The sequence below is a fragment of the Crinia signifera genome, chromosome 5 (genome assembly GCF_055691185.1).
Source record: "Crinia signifera chromosome 5, ASM5569118v1, whole genome shotgun sequence".
NCBI lineage: Eukaryota > Metazoa > Chordata > Amphibia > Anura > Myobatrachidae > Crinia > Crinia signifera.
Window position 1 is genome coordinate 222,323,692 of NC_139221.1, and position 17,401 is coordinate 222,341,092.

General features: G+C 47.0%; 1 protein-coding gene across 1 annotated transcript in view; it reads right to left on the reverse strand.

Moving 5' to 3' along the window:
• ULK4 (unc-51 like kinase 4) overlaps positions 1–17,401 on the reverse strand; it is a 704,158-nt gene that overhangs the window by 478,643 nt on the left and 208,114 nt on the right. Inside the window, exon 21 of the mRNA XM_083188569.1 lies at positions 11,797–11,979. Coding sequence (XP_083044695.1) covers positions 11,797–11,979 — 183 coding nt within the window. The remainder of the gene's footprint in view (positions 1–11,796; positions 11,980–17,401) is intronic.

Consider the following 17,401-nt stretch of genomic DNA (forward strand, 5'->3'; position numbering starts at 1 on the left):
CTGCCCTCTGTAGCAGCATTTATCCTGCAAAATTATCCAGAGTGTATTTCTGGTAAAAGGAGTGGAGAGACTGACCTAACACTAAAATGGAAAGAGTATAACATCTTTACAGCTATTTTGGTCCTACAACTGTGCGGGACTGGTAAATATAACATACTGATTGCCTCTAGAGGAACTTCTAAAAAATTCAAAGCCTCTTCTATATAGTCAAGCCATACAGAAAGCCGCAAGCAGCCAATATGAAATATCTGTTAAGTGTTGTGAGTCTTGTATGCCTATGATTGGTGTTATTACTAAATGCACTTTAAATATTGAAGCTTCATATGAATTTTTCTCTTTTTATAAATATGATTATATTAAGATTTCAATGTGTGATTGATTTACTGAGTAAGTCTGCGCTTCTCAAAGGGGCAGCTACATGTATTTGTGGTTGTCTCATTTTCCATTTTTCTTGCAATTTAAGGGACACACCCTGTATAAGAAGCAGCAGTCTATACCCAGTTGAATATTTTATTCTATTTGTACAAAAAAAATTCTAGCACCACTAGCGCTTCTATAGTGACCCTTCTGGCCACTAACCCTCTTACCCCTTGGGAGTTGGATGTGAAAAAAAGCCCTACTTAATGAGTGGCTGCTAATAACTGTCACAGTTTACAGACCACCCAACAGGTCACGTTTCAGGTCACCCAGCAAGTGAAGCTGTCACGGCCTGGACTGTCTGTGTTCCCGGCACTGACCTGGGTGCGCCAGTGGAGGGCGCAGGGAACTGGAAGCGAGGAGGCTTGAGGTAGCTGGAGCTCATGCACGGAGGCAGGAGGGAGATGATCTGCCGGGGACACAGAGGATTGGCTGAGACCTAAAGCAGAGGCGCGGGGTCTAAGCCGACAGTGGTATTCACCAGGGACCCCCGCAAGGGGATATGGACTTCGCTTCAACTGCCGACCAGGTCGCGGCCCTCTGCCCAGGTTCCCCTGTGGCTTTGGCAGAGTTTGGACAACAAGAGTCTTTAGAGGGGTACTAAAACCATCGATGGTGATCGATGGCACTGAATGCTATACAGCATGGGTCTTCAACCTGCGGCCCTCCAGATGTTGTGAAACTGCATGTTCCAACATGCATTGCCACATTTTTCCCTATAAGAGCATGCCAAAAAACCTCAGGGCATGCTGGGACATGTGTTCCACAACATCTAGAGGGACACAGGTTGAAGACCTGTGCTATACAGCAACACGGAGGGTACTTGAGGAATGTGAGATGCGGCCTGGAAGCCGGGGATGACACGGAGGTAACACAGGGAGACGCTGGAGACACTGGGAATCACTGGAGCGGCTAGGGAGCCGATACTTGAGATCTCTGGGGATCGCTGGGGCGGCTAGGGAGCCGATACTGGAGATCACTGGGGATCGCTGGAGCGGCTAGGGAGCCGATACTGGAGATCACTGGGGATCGCTGGAGCGGCCTGGGAGCCGAGGGGAGACGGGCACGGAACCCACTGCTAACCGGACACTGAGTGAATAACCTGGGCTGCACAAGAAGACAGGATCACACGGCAGATGGAAACACGTGGAGACTTCTGGCAGGAGTGGAATGACCAGGACGCTAAGAGTAACACAGGTGACAGCGGACTCAGGAAACCGGACCTCTGGAGCACGTGGGGAGTCTTGACAGGAGCTTAACGCTGGAGAACTCACAGGTAAACTGACGAGTTGTTCAAGACAAGGAGGAGACTGTGAGCTAGGCTTTTATCCCCCCAGGTGATTAGGGAATCAGACGCAGGTGATGGGATTAGCCGCAGCAGCATCACACAGACCAGGAAGTAATCTGGAGCTTACCTGGATCATGTGACCCGCAGCTTGATCAGGGAATACACCTGGAGCTCACAGTGACGCAGGGGCGACTTGGAAACAAACGACATCACGCCAGGGATTGCCGACTGTGCCGGCAGCTGATCTACGGAGGACACTACCCCAGCGTGCCGGTAAGGGGCGCATGCGAGCGGTGCGAGAACCGGGGTTCATGACAGTACCCCCCCCCCCTTTTAGGGTGGGCACCGAACACCCTTTGGGCTTACTCAGGTTGTCTTTATGAAAAGCTGCAATCAAACCGGGAGCATGCACATCTGCAGCATTGATCCAGCTTCTTTCTTCCGGACCATAGCCCTTCCAATCGATGAGATATTGGATGTTTCCATATCTTCTGCGAGAATCCACCACCTTATCGACCTCGAATTCAACCCCTCGATGGGTATAAACTCTGGGGAGCTCAGGAGTAGCACTTTGGAACCGGTTGAGAACAAGAGGTCGCAATAAGGATATGTGGAAGGAATTTGGGATTTTCAGGTATGGTGGTAGCTTCAGTTTATAAGCTACAGGATTGATCCTTTGGATCACAGGGAATGGCCCGATGAATCGTGGGGCAAACTTAATGGGACTCGTAAGCGAAGATTTCGAGTGGAGAGCCATACCTTGTCACCAAGTTTTAACTGAGGAACTGCCCTCCTTTTACGGTCAGCAAAGAACTTATATCTTTTTGAGGCTTTCTTGAGAGAAACATGCACATTTTTCCAAACTTGTGAGAAATGCTTGAGTGTGGAAGATGCAGCAGGCACTTCCAAGGCTGGTAAAGGCTCAAAGATCAGTGGTCGAGGGTGTTGACCGTACACTACGTAGAAAGGAGAGTAGCCAGTAGCTGTGTGGTATCTGAAATTGTGGGCAAATTCTGCCCAAGGCAGCAGACTGACCCAGTTATCTTGTGACGAGGAGACATACAGGCGGAGGAATGCTTCCAGATCTTGGTTAACCCTCTCTGTTTGCCCATTAGTCTGCGGGTGGTACGCTGTGGAAAAGTTAAATTTTACCTTCAGGGCAGAACAGAGAGCTCTCCAAAAGCGGGCTACAAATTGCACTCCACGATCGGAGACAATATCTGCAGGGAGTCCATGAATCCGAAAGATATGTTGGATGAAGTTCTGAGCGAGCTTGGGAGCAGAGGGCAGACCAGTCAACGGGATGAAATGTGCCATTTTGGAGAACCGGTCTACCACCACCCAGATGGTATTACATTCTTGAGACTTTGGGAGCTCGGAAATAAAGTCCATGGAAATGTGCGTCCAGGGACGCATGGGAGTGGGCAACGGAAGGAGAGCACCGGCAGGGGATTGACGATGGACTTTATGCTGGGCACAAGTAGGACATGAGGCCACGAAATCCTGGACATCCTTTTTCATGTGAGGCCACCAATATGACCGGCGAAGAATCTCCAGGGTTTTGTGAACGCCTGGGTGACCGGAGAAGGACGAGACATGAGCCCAGGATAAGATTTTGGGCTGGAGCTCTGGTAGAACCAGCATCTTTCCTCGAGGTGGCACAGGTGACACATGGGTGGTGGCAAAAGCCATAGGACTGATGATGGGACGCTGTTCTTGCAGCACTGTGTCATCTTCCATAGAACGGGATAGTGCATCGGCTTTTGCATTCTGGGACCCAGGACGGTAGAAAATTTTAAAGCTGAATCGTGAAAAAAATAAGGACCAACGAGCTTGACGGGAATTTAAACACTGGGCAGTCTGGACGTACAGTAAGTTCTTGTGATCTGTGAAGATGGATACGGAAACTTGGCCCCTTCTAACAGATATCGCCATTCTTCCAGTGCAAGTTTAATTGCCAACAACTCTTGATCGCCAATTGAGTAGTTTTTCTCGGCAGGGAGGAATTTTCGAGAGAAAAACCCACAGGGGTGCTGTTTGCCATCGTCTGTAACTTGAGAGAGCACAGCTCCAACACCCACATTCGAGGCATCGACTTCCAAGAGGAAGGGTTTGTCTGTATCTGGCTGCCGGAGGATGGGGGCAGATATGAAGGCTTGCTTTAGCAGGTGGAATGCGGACAAGGCTTCTTCGGACAGACAGCTGGGTTGGCACCTTTTTGGGTGAGAGCTGTGATGGGAGAGATGAGGGTAGAGAATCCTTTGACAAATTTTCTGTAATTCTTGGCAAAGCCAATAAAACGTTGGACTGCTTTGAGAGTGGTTGGTTAGGACCAACTATTGATGGCTTCAAGTTTTGCGGGATCCATTCGCAACTCTGAGCCAGACACGATATACCCTAGGAAGGGTATCTGGGGAACTTCGAACGTGCACTTAGAGAGTTTACCGTACAATTTATTAGCACGTAAACGGAATAGCACTTCTTTGACTTGAGAACGATGAGACTGGAGATCTGAAGAAAAAATCAAAATATCGTCTAGGTACACAACAAGATATTTATATAAGACATCTCTGAAAATTTCATTGACAAATTCTTGAAAGATGGCAGGTGCATTACTGAGACCGAAGGGCATCACTAGATACTCTTAATGCCCATCTCTAGTGTTGAAGGCAGTCTTCCATTCGTCGCCTTTGCGAATTCTGATTAGGTTGTACGCCCCTCTGAGGTCAAGCTTGGTAAAAAATTTTGCACCTTTGATACGATCAAATAACTCAGTGATCAAGGGAAGAGGATAACTGTTCTTGATGGTTATCTCATTGAGACCTCTATAATCTATGCAAGGGCGTAACCCTCCATCTTTTTTTTTACAAAAAAGAATCCTGCACCAGCAGGGGAGGTAGAGGGTCAGATAAAACCTTTCTGGAGATTTTCTTGAATGTACTCAGACATCGCTTTGGTCTCAGGGATTGACAGAGGATAGGTACGCCCCTTAGGAGGGGACTTCCCAGGGAGGAGATCGATAGGACAATCCCATCGGCGGTGTGGAGGCAGCACATCAGCGGCTTGTTCACTGAAAACATCGCTGAATTCATGATACACTGAGGGAAGACCCGGAAGGCTTTTAACTGCAGAAGATCGAACCGGAGTTACTTCAGTCAAGCAATGTTTCTGGCAATATTCGCTCCATTCCAAAATTTGGAGAGATCTCCAATCGATACGGGGGTTGTGGAGTTGTAGCCACGGCAATCCTAACACAAGGTCATAGGAGGATTTAGGAATGACCAGGAAATCCATACATTCTTGATGAAGTACCCCTACTTGGAATGAGACAGGAACTGTCCGATGCACAATATCACTTCCGGGAATCCTGCTTCCATCCACCGCTGTTAAGTAGTGAGGCTGGGAAAGAGGCAGAATCGGAATTTTACACTTTTTTACCAGCTCGGCTGAGATAAAGTTCCCTGCAGCCCCGGAGTCTGCCAGGGCTGAGACGTGCAGGGTACCCACAGGGGACACAAAGGCAACAGGTAGAATCAAGTCAGTGGTGGGAGGAGTTTTACTGAGACAACCTAACCTGACTCCCCCACTGCAGGTTAGGGCTTGGCGTTTCCCAGACGCTCGGGACAGGACCCAATGAAGTGGCCGGGGGCGGCACAGTAAATACATAATTTTTCCTTTTGCCTCCTGGACCGTTCCTCTGTAGATAACCTGGATCTACCTATTTGCATAGGTTCTTCTGTAGCGGTTGTCGCAGGACGGTGCTGAGGCGGAGGCGGAACTCGGGGAACTACTTTCTTTAATCTTTCTAAACCTCGCTCTCTTAGGCACAGGTCTATTTTGACACACAAGGAAATTAATTCTTCAAGCTGCTCAGGGAGATCTCGGGTGGCAAGTTCATCTTTGATGCGTTCTGAGACGCCCAACCAGAAGGCGGCTGTTAACGCCTCATTGTTCCATTTGAGCTCGGAGGCAATAGTCTGAAATTGAACCACGAATTGGCCCATGGAACGAGAGCCCTGTTTAAGGCGGAGAATTTCTGTAGAGGCTGATGCAGGCCTTCCTGGCTCATCGAATATCCGTCGGAAGGTAGAGACGAATCTGTCATAATCGGTGAGAATTGGATCAGATCTTTCCCAGAGGGGTGATATCCAATCTAGGGCAGAACCAGTCAGCAAGTAGACAATATATGCTATCTTGGTTCTGGCAGTCGGGAAGTTCTGCGGTAGAAGTTCAAATTGGATGTCGCATTGATTTAGAAAGCCTCTACAACCTTTGGGATTGCCATCATATTTATTAGGAGTAGGCAGCTGAAGACGAGGAATATATGCTGGGGCATGAGTGGCAGGCTGATTAGATACCGGTGGCGGAGGTGGCCGGAGAGACTGCTGGAGGGAATCCAGACGAGTGGACACATCCTGGAGGTATGTAATCACCTGCTGCTGCGTCGCTTCTTGTGTTTCTATATGCGAGGTGACATCTTGGAGAGCCGCTGGCCCCACACTATGGTCGCGTGCCGAGTCCATCGTTCTTGAACAATCTGTCACGGCCTGGACTGTCTGTGTTCCCGGCACTGACCTGGGTGCGCCAGTGGAGGGCGCAGGGAACTGGAAGCGAGGAGGCTTGAGGTAGCTGGAGCTCATGCACGGAGGCAGGAGGGAGATGATCTGCCGGGGACACAGAGGATTGGCTGAGACCTAAAGCAGAGGCGCGGGGTCTAAGCCGACAGTGGTATTCACCAGGGACCCCCGCAAGGGGATATGGACTTCGCTGCAACTGCCGACCAGGTCGCGGCCCTCTGCCCAGGTTCCCCTGTGGCTTTGGCAGAGTTTGGACAACAAGAGTCTTTAGAGGGGTACTAAAACCATCGATGGTGATCGATGGCACTGAATGCTATACAGCAACACGGAGGGTACTTGAGGAATGTGAGATGCGGCCTGGAAGCCGGGGATGACACGGAGGTAACACAGGGAGACGCTGGAGACACTGGGAATCACTGGAGCGGCTAGGGAGCCGATACTTGAGATCTCTGGGGATCGCTGGGGTTGCTAGGAAGCCGATACTGGAGATCACTGGGGATCGCTGGAGCGGCTAGGGAGCCGATACTGGAGATCACTGGGGATCGCTGGAGCGGCCTGGGAGCCGAGGGGAGATGGGCACGGAACCCACTGCTAACCGGACACTGAGTGAATAACCTGGGCTGCACAAGAAGACAGGATCACACGGCAGATGGAAACACGTGGAGACTTCTGGCAGGAGTGGAATGACCAGGATGCTGAGAGTAACACAGGTGACAGCGGACTCAGGAAACCGGACCTCTGGAGCACGTGGGGAGTCTTGACAGGAGCTTAACGCTGGAGAACTCACAGGTAAACTGACGAGTTGTTCAAGACAAGGAGGAGACTGTGAGCTAGGCTTTTATCCCCCCAGGTGATTAGGGAATCAGACGCAGGTGATGGGATTAGCCGCAGCAGCAGCACACAGACCAGGAAGTAAGTTGGAGCTTACCTGGATCATGTGACCCGCAGCTTGATCAGGGAATACACCTGGAGCTCACAGTGACGCAGGGGCGACTTGGAAACAAACGACATCACGCCAGGGATTGCCGACTGTGCCGGCAGCTGATCTACGGAGGACACTACCCCAGCGTGCCGGTAAGGGGCGCATGCGAGCGGTGCGAGAACCGGGGTTCATGACAGAAGCTTTGTTAATGGCAAGCTGATATTTTTCCATATAACTCCAAAATGAACCACGACAATATTCTGCAAACCTATGGGCTGAGGGCCTGATTCAGACCTGATCACTCATCTGAAAAGTTGCAGATGACTACAAGTAGTTAGCCGCCTCAGACAGAAAGAAAATTCGCCCTGTGTAAATCTGCCAATTAATTGCAAAAAATATCGCTATCCATTATCCATATCCATAATTTTTTCAGTCTTTTCAAATGTGAGTAAAGCTGTGTACACACGGGGACAATTGCAGCACATATGAGCGACCATATTGCCAGCGATTTCATGTGCTGTGGGAGATAAATCGCCGAGAGCGTGCTCCTGCTGCCAGCCCTTCATGGTCGCTGGTTGCAGGAGCATGCTCCTCCGATTATGGCTAAAAATTGCTGGTCACTGGTGCACAATGCACAGTGCACCAGTGACCAGCGAATTCTAGTCAGAATGAGAATTGCTGATGTACCACCATCACAATCCACTCAATTATCGAATGACTAGGCATGTATATGGATAATAGCACGCATGCACGAGCCAAAATAGCGACTAAAATAGATTAAAGATCCCCTCAAAATTTGATTGAGAGGAAGTCAAGATGTGGGGGAGGAAACCTGGCCTGTTCTGGTGTCCAGAGTGTCCAAAAAAATGCAGGCGTGTCCAGGTGTTTAAAGGGAGGGTGTGTGACATTAGCGCTGGCCTCAATCAGCAGGTGTCAGTTGCAGAGTTGTGGAAGAGTCACACTCACATTTGCACAGACTGGAAAAATCATTTAATGCTAAAACTACACATCCCAGCATGCATTGCCATCATTCTAGCATTCCCTAATAGCCAAATTGTGGCAAGGCATGATGGGATGTGTAGTTTTAGCACATCTGGAGGGCCGCAGGTTGGACAAGCCTGATTTAATGGTTTGTTATTCTTACATTTTATTTATAATGCGCAACACGTGTTTTGCAGACAAGGGGCATACAATAGAACAGAAAGACAGAACTTAACATTACAGTAAATAAATAACAACAATTGAGTACAGGTAACAAATAGCACCCCAATTCAAATTACAGCTTAGATGTAAATAACAGGATAAAGCTGTAAGTGAAATGAAAGAAGAGGGTTTTGAAAACAAGAGGGCCCTGCTCTGAGGAGCTAACAATCTCGTTGGAAGGGGCGACAGACAAATCACATGAGGTACAAGCAAGCGGGAAGTGGCCTGAAGGCAGGATGCAAGTAAAGCTGAGATGGTCAAGGCATGAGGCAGGGGAGTTAGAGGAGCCGCCTCGGGACTAGGTTATGCAGAGTAAGGGTACACTCTGATGAATAGGTCGATTTCAGTGCCAATTTGAAGCTTTGCAAGGTCGGAGAGAGTCTAATAGAGTGGGGGAGCGTGTTCCACTGAAGGGATGCAGCACGGGCAAAATCTTGAACTTAAGCATAGGAAGCAGTGCTCAGGCTAGAGGAGACCGTCATTGGCCAACCGTAAAGGGCGGGAGGGAGTATGAAGGGAGATGAGGTTGGAGATGTATGGAACTGTGGAATAAGAGATCACCTTGTATGTGAGCATGAGGAGTTTGAAGATAATTCTGTAGTAGAAAGGGATACAGTGCAAATTTTGATGAAGGGGAGTGGCAGAAGTGGAGCGTTGGGAGAAAAAGATAAGCTTAGCCTTGGAGTTGAGGACAGATTGGAGGGGAGTGAGATGAGAGTGAGAGAGACCAGTGAGAATAACATTGCAGTAGTCAAAACCGTGAGATGACCAGTGAGTGGATGATAAGTTCAGTCGCACTCTGAGAGAGAAATGGCCTGATGCGAGCAATGTTTCATATCAAGAACCGACAGGATTGAGCCAAAGCTGGGATGTGGGGGTGCAAAGGAATAGGAGGAGACAAAAGTGACACCCAAGCAGCAGAGTTGGAGAACAGGGGAGATGATGATGATGTTGTCAACAGTGATAAAAATAATAGTAGAGGTGGTCCACTGGCTGGGGGAAAGATAGTGAGTTCAGTTTTGGGTACTGTGTATTATCACGGCGCCCAAGATTTCAATCGCAGGGCATCGTATTGGTCGCATCACATTCGATCCGATCGCATGCGATTTGACCCAATTTTTAATTGTACTGGCACCCTGAATAATTATTATGTTAAATGCACCCCCATTGTTAACGCTACCCCCACTATCTACGCCAACCCGAAGCGTGGCGAGCTTAGCGAGCCAGCGACGGGCGGCAGTACGCGTCCTCCGACCTTTTCATACCCCCACTATCCACGTCGCGTGGAGTTGATTCTAGATAGTGTGGTGAGTGCAGCGAGCCACCGAGCCCGAAGCTTGGCGAGCCCCGCGAGGGGACGCGGATTACTTCATATGTATTCTGCGTCCTCTCGCCACGCTTTGGGCTCCGTGGCTCACCACACTATCTAAATACAACTCCATGCCGATGTGTATAGTGGGGGTATGAAAAGGTCGGAGGACGCATACCGCCGCCCCTCTCGGGCTCGCTGCGCTTCGGGTTGGTAGCGGGGGTTGCGTTAACAATGGGGGTGCATTTAACATAGTAATCACCCATCAGGGTGCTTCTACAATTAAAAATCGCATCACATGCCATTTTATAGGCATGCGATGCAATATTGTATTGTACAGCGCGGGTCTTTGGACCCGAAAATCGGGTCCCATCGCATACCTTAATTAGTGGTATGCGATGCGATGGGCGCCGTGATAATACACAAGTACCCAGTTTTGTCCTTGTTGAGTTTCAGAAAGTGCTCAGACATCCAGAAGGAGATGGCATAGAGGAAGCTGGAAACCTGGGAGATGACAGTGGGGGACAGTGAACTTCTTATGTATGTGTGTCAGAATAGCGAATAGCAATATTTTCACAATACACTCGCAGATATGCAGAGTGCGTTTTTTATTCTGTCTCGGCGGCGGTTAACTACTCAGAGTCATCTGCAACTTGGCAGATGAGCGCTCAGGTCTAAATCAGGTCCTATGTTGTCACTCATAAATGATGATAAATAGTACAAGTAATATTACTTTCTCATTTCTCTGTTTTTATTTAAACAAAAGGCTAAATGATTATTAGCTAATAGTAGAGGTGTTGCATTGTAATAAATTGAGATAAAAATAAAATGTGCAACATTCCTTTCTTACAACTAACTGGTCTGACCATCTACTATGTATTCAAATAACCTTTTGCACATGTATTGGTTAACATTTAAAAAAATTAAGCAGTATAGTGTGTCATAAAGGCTTTAAAGGGTAAGTCATTAAGTCCAGTACTGCTTTATATCGAAGCCGTTTATTTTATGTCTGGCATGGCCGGAAGGTGCAATTTGCCATTTTCAGCAAGTCCAAGAAAGTCACTCTAATATATTTTCTGGAAACAATACAAATACAATTTATGGTGTTCTTTTCTATTAGTTTTTCCTAAGCAAGGTAATAGCACAATGCATTATAGCCCTTGTGAGAGGGAAGATTTATGGCTTATGTGCACATTGTGGTGACAGGTTTGTGACCAAACAGTTTAATCCATATTATAGCCTTACTTACAAGAAAGATAATATTTGACAGGAAGTTTTTTTTTTCTTCACAGACTTAACAAAAAACTGAAAAAGCAGGCCTATTTCAATGCATTTAAGTCACCAAACAGTCTCATATTTTAGCACTAGTAGCCATTTTGTGATGCTTAGGGCAACTTTGTATCTACTACCATAAGTCACAAAATGGGATATCTTATACATTTATTATGATCTACGTTTTAAGTAGAAGATATCCTGACTGACCAGCATGTATAAGAGGGGTAATTCAATTAACCGAAAAGCTTTTCAGGTGTGAAAAACTAGGGTTTTTATGCGTTTGAGGTTATTTCTTTACTTTTTTACTGATTTGTTTTTCCAGGGAAATCAATAATTACATTTTTGTGCCTGAAAACACATAAGGTACTGTACTTATGTAGGTTTGCAGCCAGAATAAGGGAGGCTTTGGGTCTAATTGGAGTGTCGCAGGCTAGTCAATTAGCAGCTCTAGATTACTGCGACTAATTGAATATCCCCCTATGACTGTATCAATTAGCTGTGATGTAAGGAGTACAAAAAAAGAACAATATTGACCATTTTTGATTCATTACTATGGGTTATGTGGTGAACTACCTACTGAGAGGACAACTTGATTTACAAACTATGGGGTCCATCCTATTGAGTGCAATTTATCACGGCTGTGATACACTTTAGGGCAAACTGAATTCGCTTAAAAGCGCTCGCACCTCCAATTGGAAGTGAATTTGGCCCAGCAAAGGGTGCGAGATCAGGCTGAAATAACTATTGATTCACCATATTTACCTAATATCACACCAAGTGAGGTTTGCCAGCAGACATTTCTTACCTTTTCCTGGGTGAGTCTTTGTAGATGAATTCCAGATGCCAACATTGTAGCAAACATGGTCAGCATGTACTGCTGCACTTTGGCTATACCAGTCACTAATATATTTATCACTGACATAAGTCCCACTTTCTCAATGACGCTCTGGAAGGCTGTGGGGGCATGGTGAGTGATCCTGCATAAAGCCTAAAGAAAAGCAGTATTGTTATTATTTTATTATTATTATTATTTTTGGTACTCTTTACCTAGCACGGCGCCCATCGCGGGCATCGCGGCCATCAAATGCACTAAAAAACGGGTGCGATGCGATGCCCGCGATTTCCCATAGGGAACAATGTTAAAAGTGTGATTGGACGCGATTTTACTGTTCAATGCCTCAATGCCCGCGATTTTTCCATAGGAAACAATGTTAAATGGGCCACAGAGCCCAAATAGTCCCCCTGAAGTCTGAAATGGCCTCCACAATTGTTAACGCCACCCCACGATCAACGTGAACCCGAAGCGTGGCGAGTGCAGCGAGCCCGCGAGGGGCGGCGGTACGCGTCCTCCGACCTTTTCATACCCCCACTATCCACGTCGGCGTGGAGTTGAGAATAGAATAGTGTGGCGAGCGCAGCGAGCCACCGAGCCCGAAGCGTGGCGAGGGGACGCGGATACCTTCACAGGTAAACGCGTCCCTTCGCAGGCTTCACAGGTATCCGCGTCCCCTCACGGGGCTCGCTGCGCTCGCCACGCTTCGGGCTCGGTGGCTCGCTGCGCTCGCCACACTATTCTATTCTCAACTCCACGCCGACGTGGATAGTGGGGGTATGAAAAGGTCGGAGGACGCGTACCGCCGCCCCTCGCGGGCTCGCTGTGCTCGCCACGCTTCGGGTTCACGTTGATCGTGGGGTGGCGTTAACAATTGTGGGGGCCATTTAAGACTTCAGGGGGACTATTAGGGCTCTGTGGCCCATTTAACATTGTTTCCTATGGAAAAATCGTGGGCATTGAGGCATTGAACAGTAAAATCGCAACCAATCACACTTTTAACATTGATCCCTATGGGAAATCGCGGGCATCGCGGGCATCGCGTCGCACCCGTTATTTTAGTGCATGCGATGGCCGCGATGCCCACGATTTTTTACCCCCGATGACCGCGATGGACATCGTGGGCGCCGTGCTAGGTAAAGAGTACCTTATTTTTTATCCTCCTCACAAATACAAGCTGTCTCCTGGTTATTTATGTTATTGTTATATGATTGTTTAGTCAAGCACAGTAGAAGGACAATACTCAAAAACACAGAACGTTCATTAATGTGCATCCAATAAACATAGAATAGACATATACAATGACAAGGCATTATTGAAGATAATCTTGCACAATAGTAAAAGTTCTAATAATCCTGTATGTTCTGTCTTGTCTCCATAATGCACAATGGGAGTTCCCCAGTATCTCCAATGACTCACTGCATCAATGGACAGAATGGGGTCAGTCAAATAATACATGTAGTTATTCAGAGATTAGGGTAGGTAATATTCAAGACCTGTTGCAACTTTTCCATGGTAGCAACTCGTATGGCCAATATTCACAGCAATATAATATTCATGCCATCTACGTTAATAGCCTTGTGTGGGGACAGCTGTTCTGATAAGTAACTAAACTGGGAAACATCAGAAAGTATTATGGGCAGTATCCTATTTGTCCTGATAAAACTTTTTTTTCCCTTTCTGTAATTTAGGGGGGAATTCAATCCCTGATGCTATTACTGATGGGGGAAATAGCGGCAGGCACCCATTCAATGGGGCCAGGGTCACGGCTGTCGGGACGGATCAACACTGGAATTGATGTTTCTGGGAATTTGCATAGCTTCCCACACAAAATATCCAATAAACCATGGAATGCACCGGTTATCAGGGATACATGGATTACCCATGATCGCTGATTGGATATTGCCCTACATAGTTTCTGATCACAATTGGTAAAGATTACACCTCCTAGCTCTGTCCTAGCTGTGTTCCTACTTGACTATAGGTCAGCACATAGGAAGTGTCATTTCTGACCATATCGAAAGAACATACAGTGCTGTATCTGTTCCATTTTAGTATTTGTAAGTATAATTCTTCCTGCTTGAGGTAAAAATATCTGCTTCCTTTGATATTATTGTATTTACATGGTAATTATTACCCTACCCACGTTGCTCATTTGCAGTAAAAAATAATAATTCATATAGATTTGCCTTGGGATCATGGACATGACCTAAGTAGTTTGCCATGAATAGACAATGTTGTGGTATGTGCAATACCAGAGGGAATACTTACTAAGGTTCATTTTCATACATTTTATTGATCTAAATTGATGTCTTTCTGTGGCTAAAACAAACTTACTCAGACTTACTCACATTTGAACAGACTGGGAAAATCATTAGATGGTTCGTGAATTGAGTACATCAATTTGCAAGTGGATAGAAATCTGCTAACTTTTCGCAAATCATTTGCATATTTGCATGGGGTGATTTTTCTTTCTGTTTGGGTGGCAACTAACTGCTCGCAGTCATCTGCAACTTTGCAGATGAGCAATCAGGTCTGAATCAGGCCCGTAGTGCACTAAGTCACATTCTTTCGAGCCCAAAGCATAGTCAAAATCACAGACCTGGGAATACCCTGCTTTCTTATCAATGCACCGTCAAATGCAGATGCTATGAGTTTAGATAAGGCCAGTTCAGAGCTATGAGGATGACAATGGCATGTTCCCACTTTATGCGTTGAGGACTTGAGGTAGAAGAGGAAACAGCCGTAATAGGTAGATGATTTGACACGGCCAAGGAGCCGTTTAGAAGTTAACTGCTTTGGCATCTGGGTACAGAGTTCTGGAGAAGTACTAAGGGAGCTGATGCTTTTTCCGGGACAAGAAGAGGTCTATCCTGAAGACCTGTGGATGTAATGCTAATTCTCCTGGATGCAAATCCTGTCTACTCCAGGGATGCAGATAGCTCAAATCTCTATGGCCTACTGTTTGGCCCAGAGGAGAATGTGACTTACATCTGGTATGGCTCCTTTGTTTAGAGTACCACCCTGTCTGTTTATGTATACCACCGCTGTGACATTGTCTGACTGGACTCAAAATTTCTGTCCTCAGTGTAGATAAAAAGACAGTTGAGGGGCACTGTCCATTGTTAACACACCCCAACCTTGAAGATTGCCATCCATTGAAAGGTGAACCCAGTTCAATATGCCAAATCGACAACCTTCTAGGAGATAAAAGTACTGCAACTAACAGAGAAGCGAGACCCACATTCTGTGGTTGTTCATATATTTTTAGGACACAATCAATTATTATTTGTTTATAATAAAAGTTCTACAGACAGAAACATTCGTAGAGACTCAGGGGGGTATTCAATGTCAGGGTCACGGCAGTCGAGCTTGCTCGACCGCCGTGACCCAGTCCCGTTCTCGGTCAGCTCGACCGAGAACACGCAGGCGGGATTCAATGTCCCGCCTGCCGGGGAGCGATAAGGGGGCGTGGCCAAGAGTTGCGGCCGGGAAGAGGCGAGCTGCAGCCGGCAGCTCGTCACTTCCCGGCTGTTCTCGGCAGAACGAGCCCGACAGCTAGTGCTGTCGGGCTCGTTCTGCCGAGATACCCTGCTCAATGCTGTCGGGGAAGACAGCATTGAAAAGGGCCCGGCGGGCATCTCCCCGATGGGAGGTGCTCGCCGGAGATTGAATATCCCCCTCAGTGACAGAGCTCAGCACTAAACCGATCTCTCTATCTTGTAAATCAAATGGATGCAGTCATCCGCCAAGTGCAGCAGCTAGTCATAAGAAACACAAATAGATTCAGAGCGCAGGTAAAACCCAATCCCTTTCTTTTTGTTTACAATTTGGACTAGATCACATCGCATACGTTTTGCAATGCAATGAGATGAGATTTAGTACAAAAAGTATGTGCAGCACATACTTTTTGAGCTGTGCAATGAGATGTGTGACAGGAGCGCATCTCATCGCACCAAGCAATTGTACCATGTATAGGCACCTTTAGACTCCTGATGTACTGGAACTGCTGCCTCTAGTACCCCTAGAGGTGGAAGAGCAGCCTCAAGCTCTACCTTTAAACTTGAAATGTACAAAAAAGGAACAAAGAGGCCCAGAGTATGACTTTCTGTGAGAAGGAGATGCAGATAAGTGGATTGGCCACCAGTAGCTTCGAGAGATTCACTTATCCAGTTCGGGGTCTCTTGGGTTCTGCATCTGCTAGTCACTGACATAGCCAAAAGGCTTTATCCTTTTGATGCAGTGCCTTTGCCTAGCATTCTCATAGTGCTGGCACACAGAAAAGAGCTCACAAACAGGTAATCTGGTATACTGTAGGAGAGCAAGCAATATGGAAGCAATCAGACCCCTGTTTTTACAGACTGGTAAATTTTTGTGTCTCACGATGGGAGATCTATATTACATGGGATGTTACTATGGGCAACCAACCAGATACTATCTATTATCTTCTAGAAGGTGTATATAAATAAATAAGTAGATTCTAAATGGTTGTCCATAGCAACATCCCATGTAAAATAGAACTCCCATTTTGAGAAACAGTATGATGTTTAATTACTGTATTGGGATGCATACGGATAACCAGAAGTCAGCATGCGGGCAGTCAGAATACCGATGCCTCCACCCTGAAGGTGGAAATCAGGACAGAGGTCAGGTAAGTACACTTACCCTCCCCCTGCCACCCCTAGACCTCCTTACCTGTAGCTTCTCATTCCCCTTGCAACCCTCCTCTCTAGTGCCTGCCACCTAACCCTAACCCCCTTTCTATATGCCTAAACCTAACCCCCATCCCCACAGTCTAACCCTAACCCCCCTGCCGCCTGACCCTTGGTCCACCCACTAATGCCTAAACCTAACCCTCCAGCCCCATACCCTAAACCTAACCCTTCCTTTTAAGTGCCTAACACTAACCTTCCCTCACCGTAGCTTAACCCTAAAACCCCTAACCACCCCTAGCAGACTTTACTAAAGCCTAAACCTAACCTCCACCCTTCCCCAGCTGTACTCTAGTGCTGCCCACATACTTCCCATTTAGCATCCCGGCAGTTGGGATTCCAGCGTCAGCAACCTAATTAATATTGATGTTCTGGTACTGGACAGCAACCAAATTAATATTGGGGTTCTGGTCCTGGTCTCCCGGTGGTAGTTGGGATGCTGGTATCAGTATACAGACAACCAGGATCCTAACCGCATCCCACTGTATTTACTATGACTACAGTATTTTATGTTGCCGTCCACTCTGCTTAAAGGCTGTTTAGAAGCCAATTATTTGGTTATATTTACATTTTATTCATTATAGATATGTTTTCTGACATGCTTACTTTTATTTATATATATATATATATATATATAAGTAGCGGGTGGTGCGGCACTCAGTCTGTCAACATGCAGAAAAGACGACAGGACACTGTCGGTGTCCTGTCGTTTTTTCTGCATGTTGACAGACTGAGTGCCGCCGCACCACCCGCTACTTCTATGACATGCTCAACCACGAGCTGTGAAGGCACCAGCGTAAGCTTATTTAAGCAGAGGGAGTGCCGGTCCTCCATGGATTGTATATATATATATATATATATATATA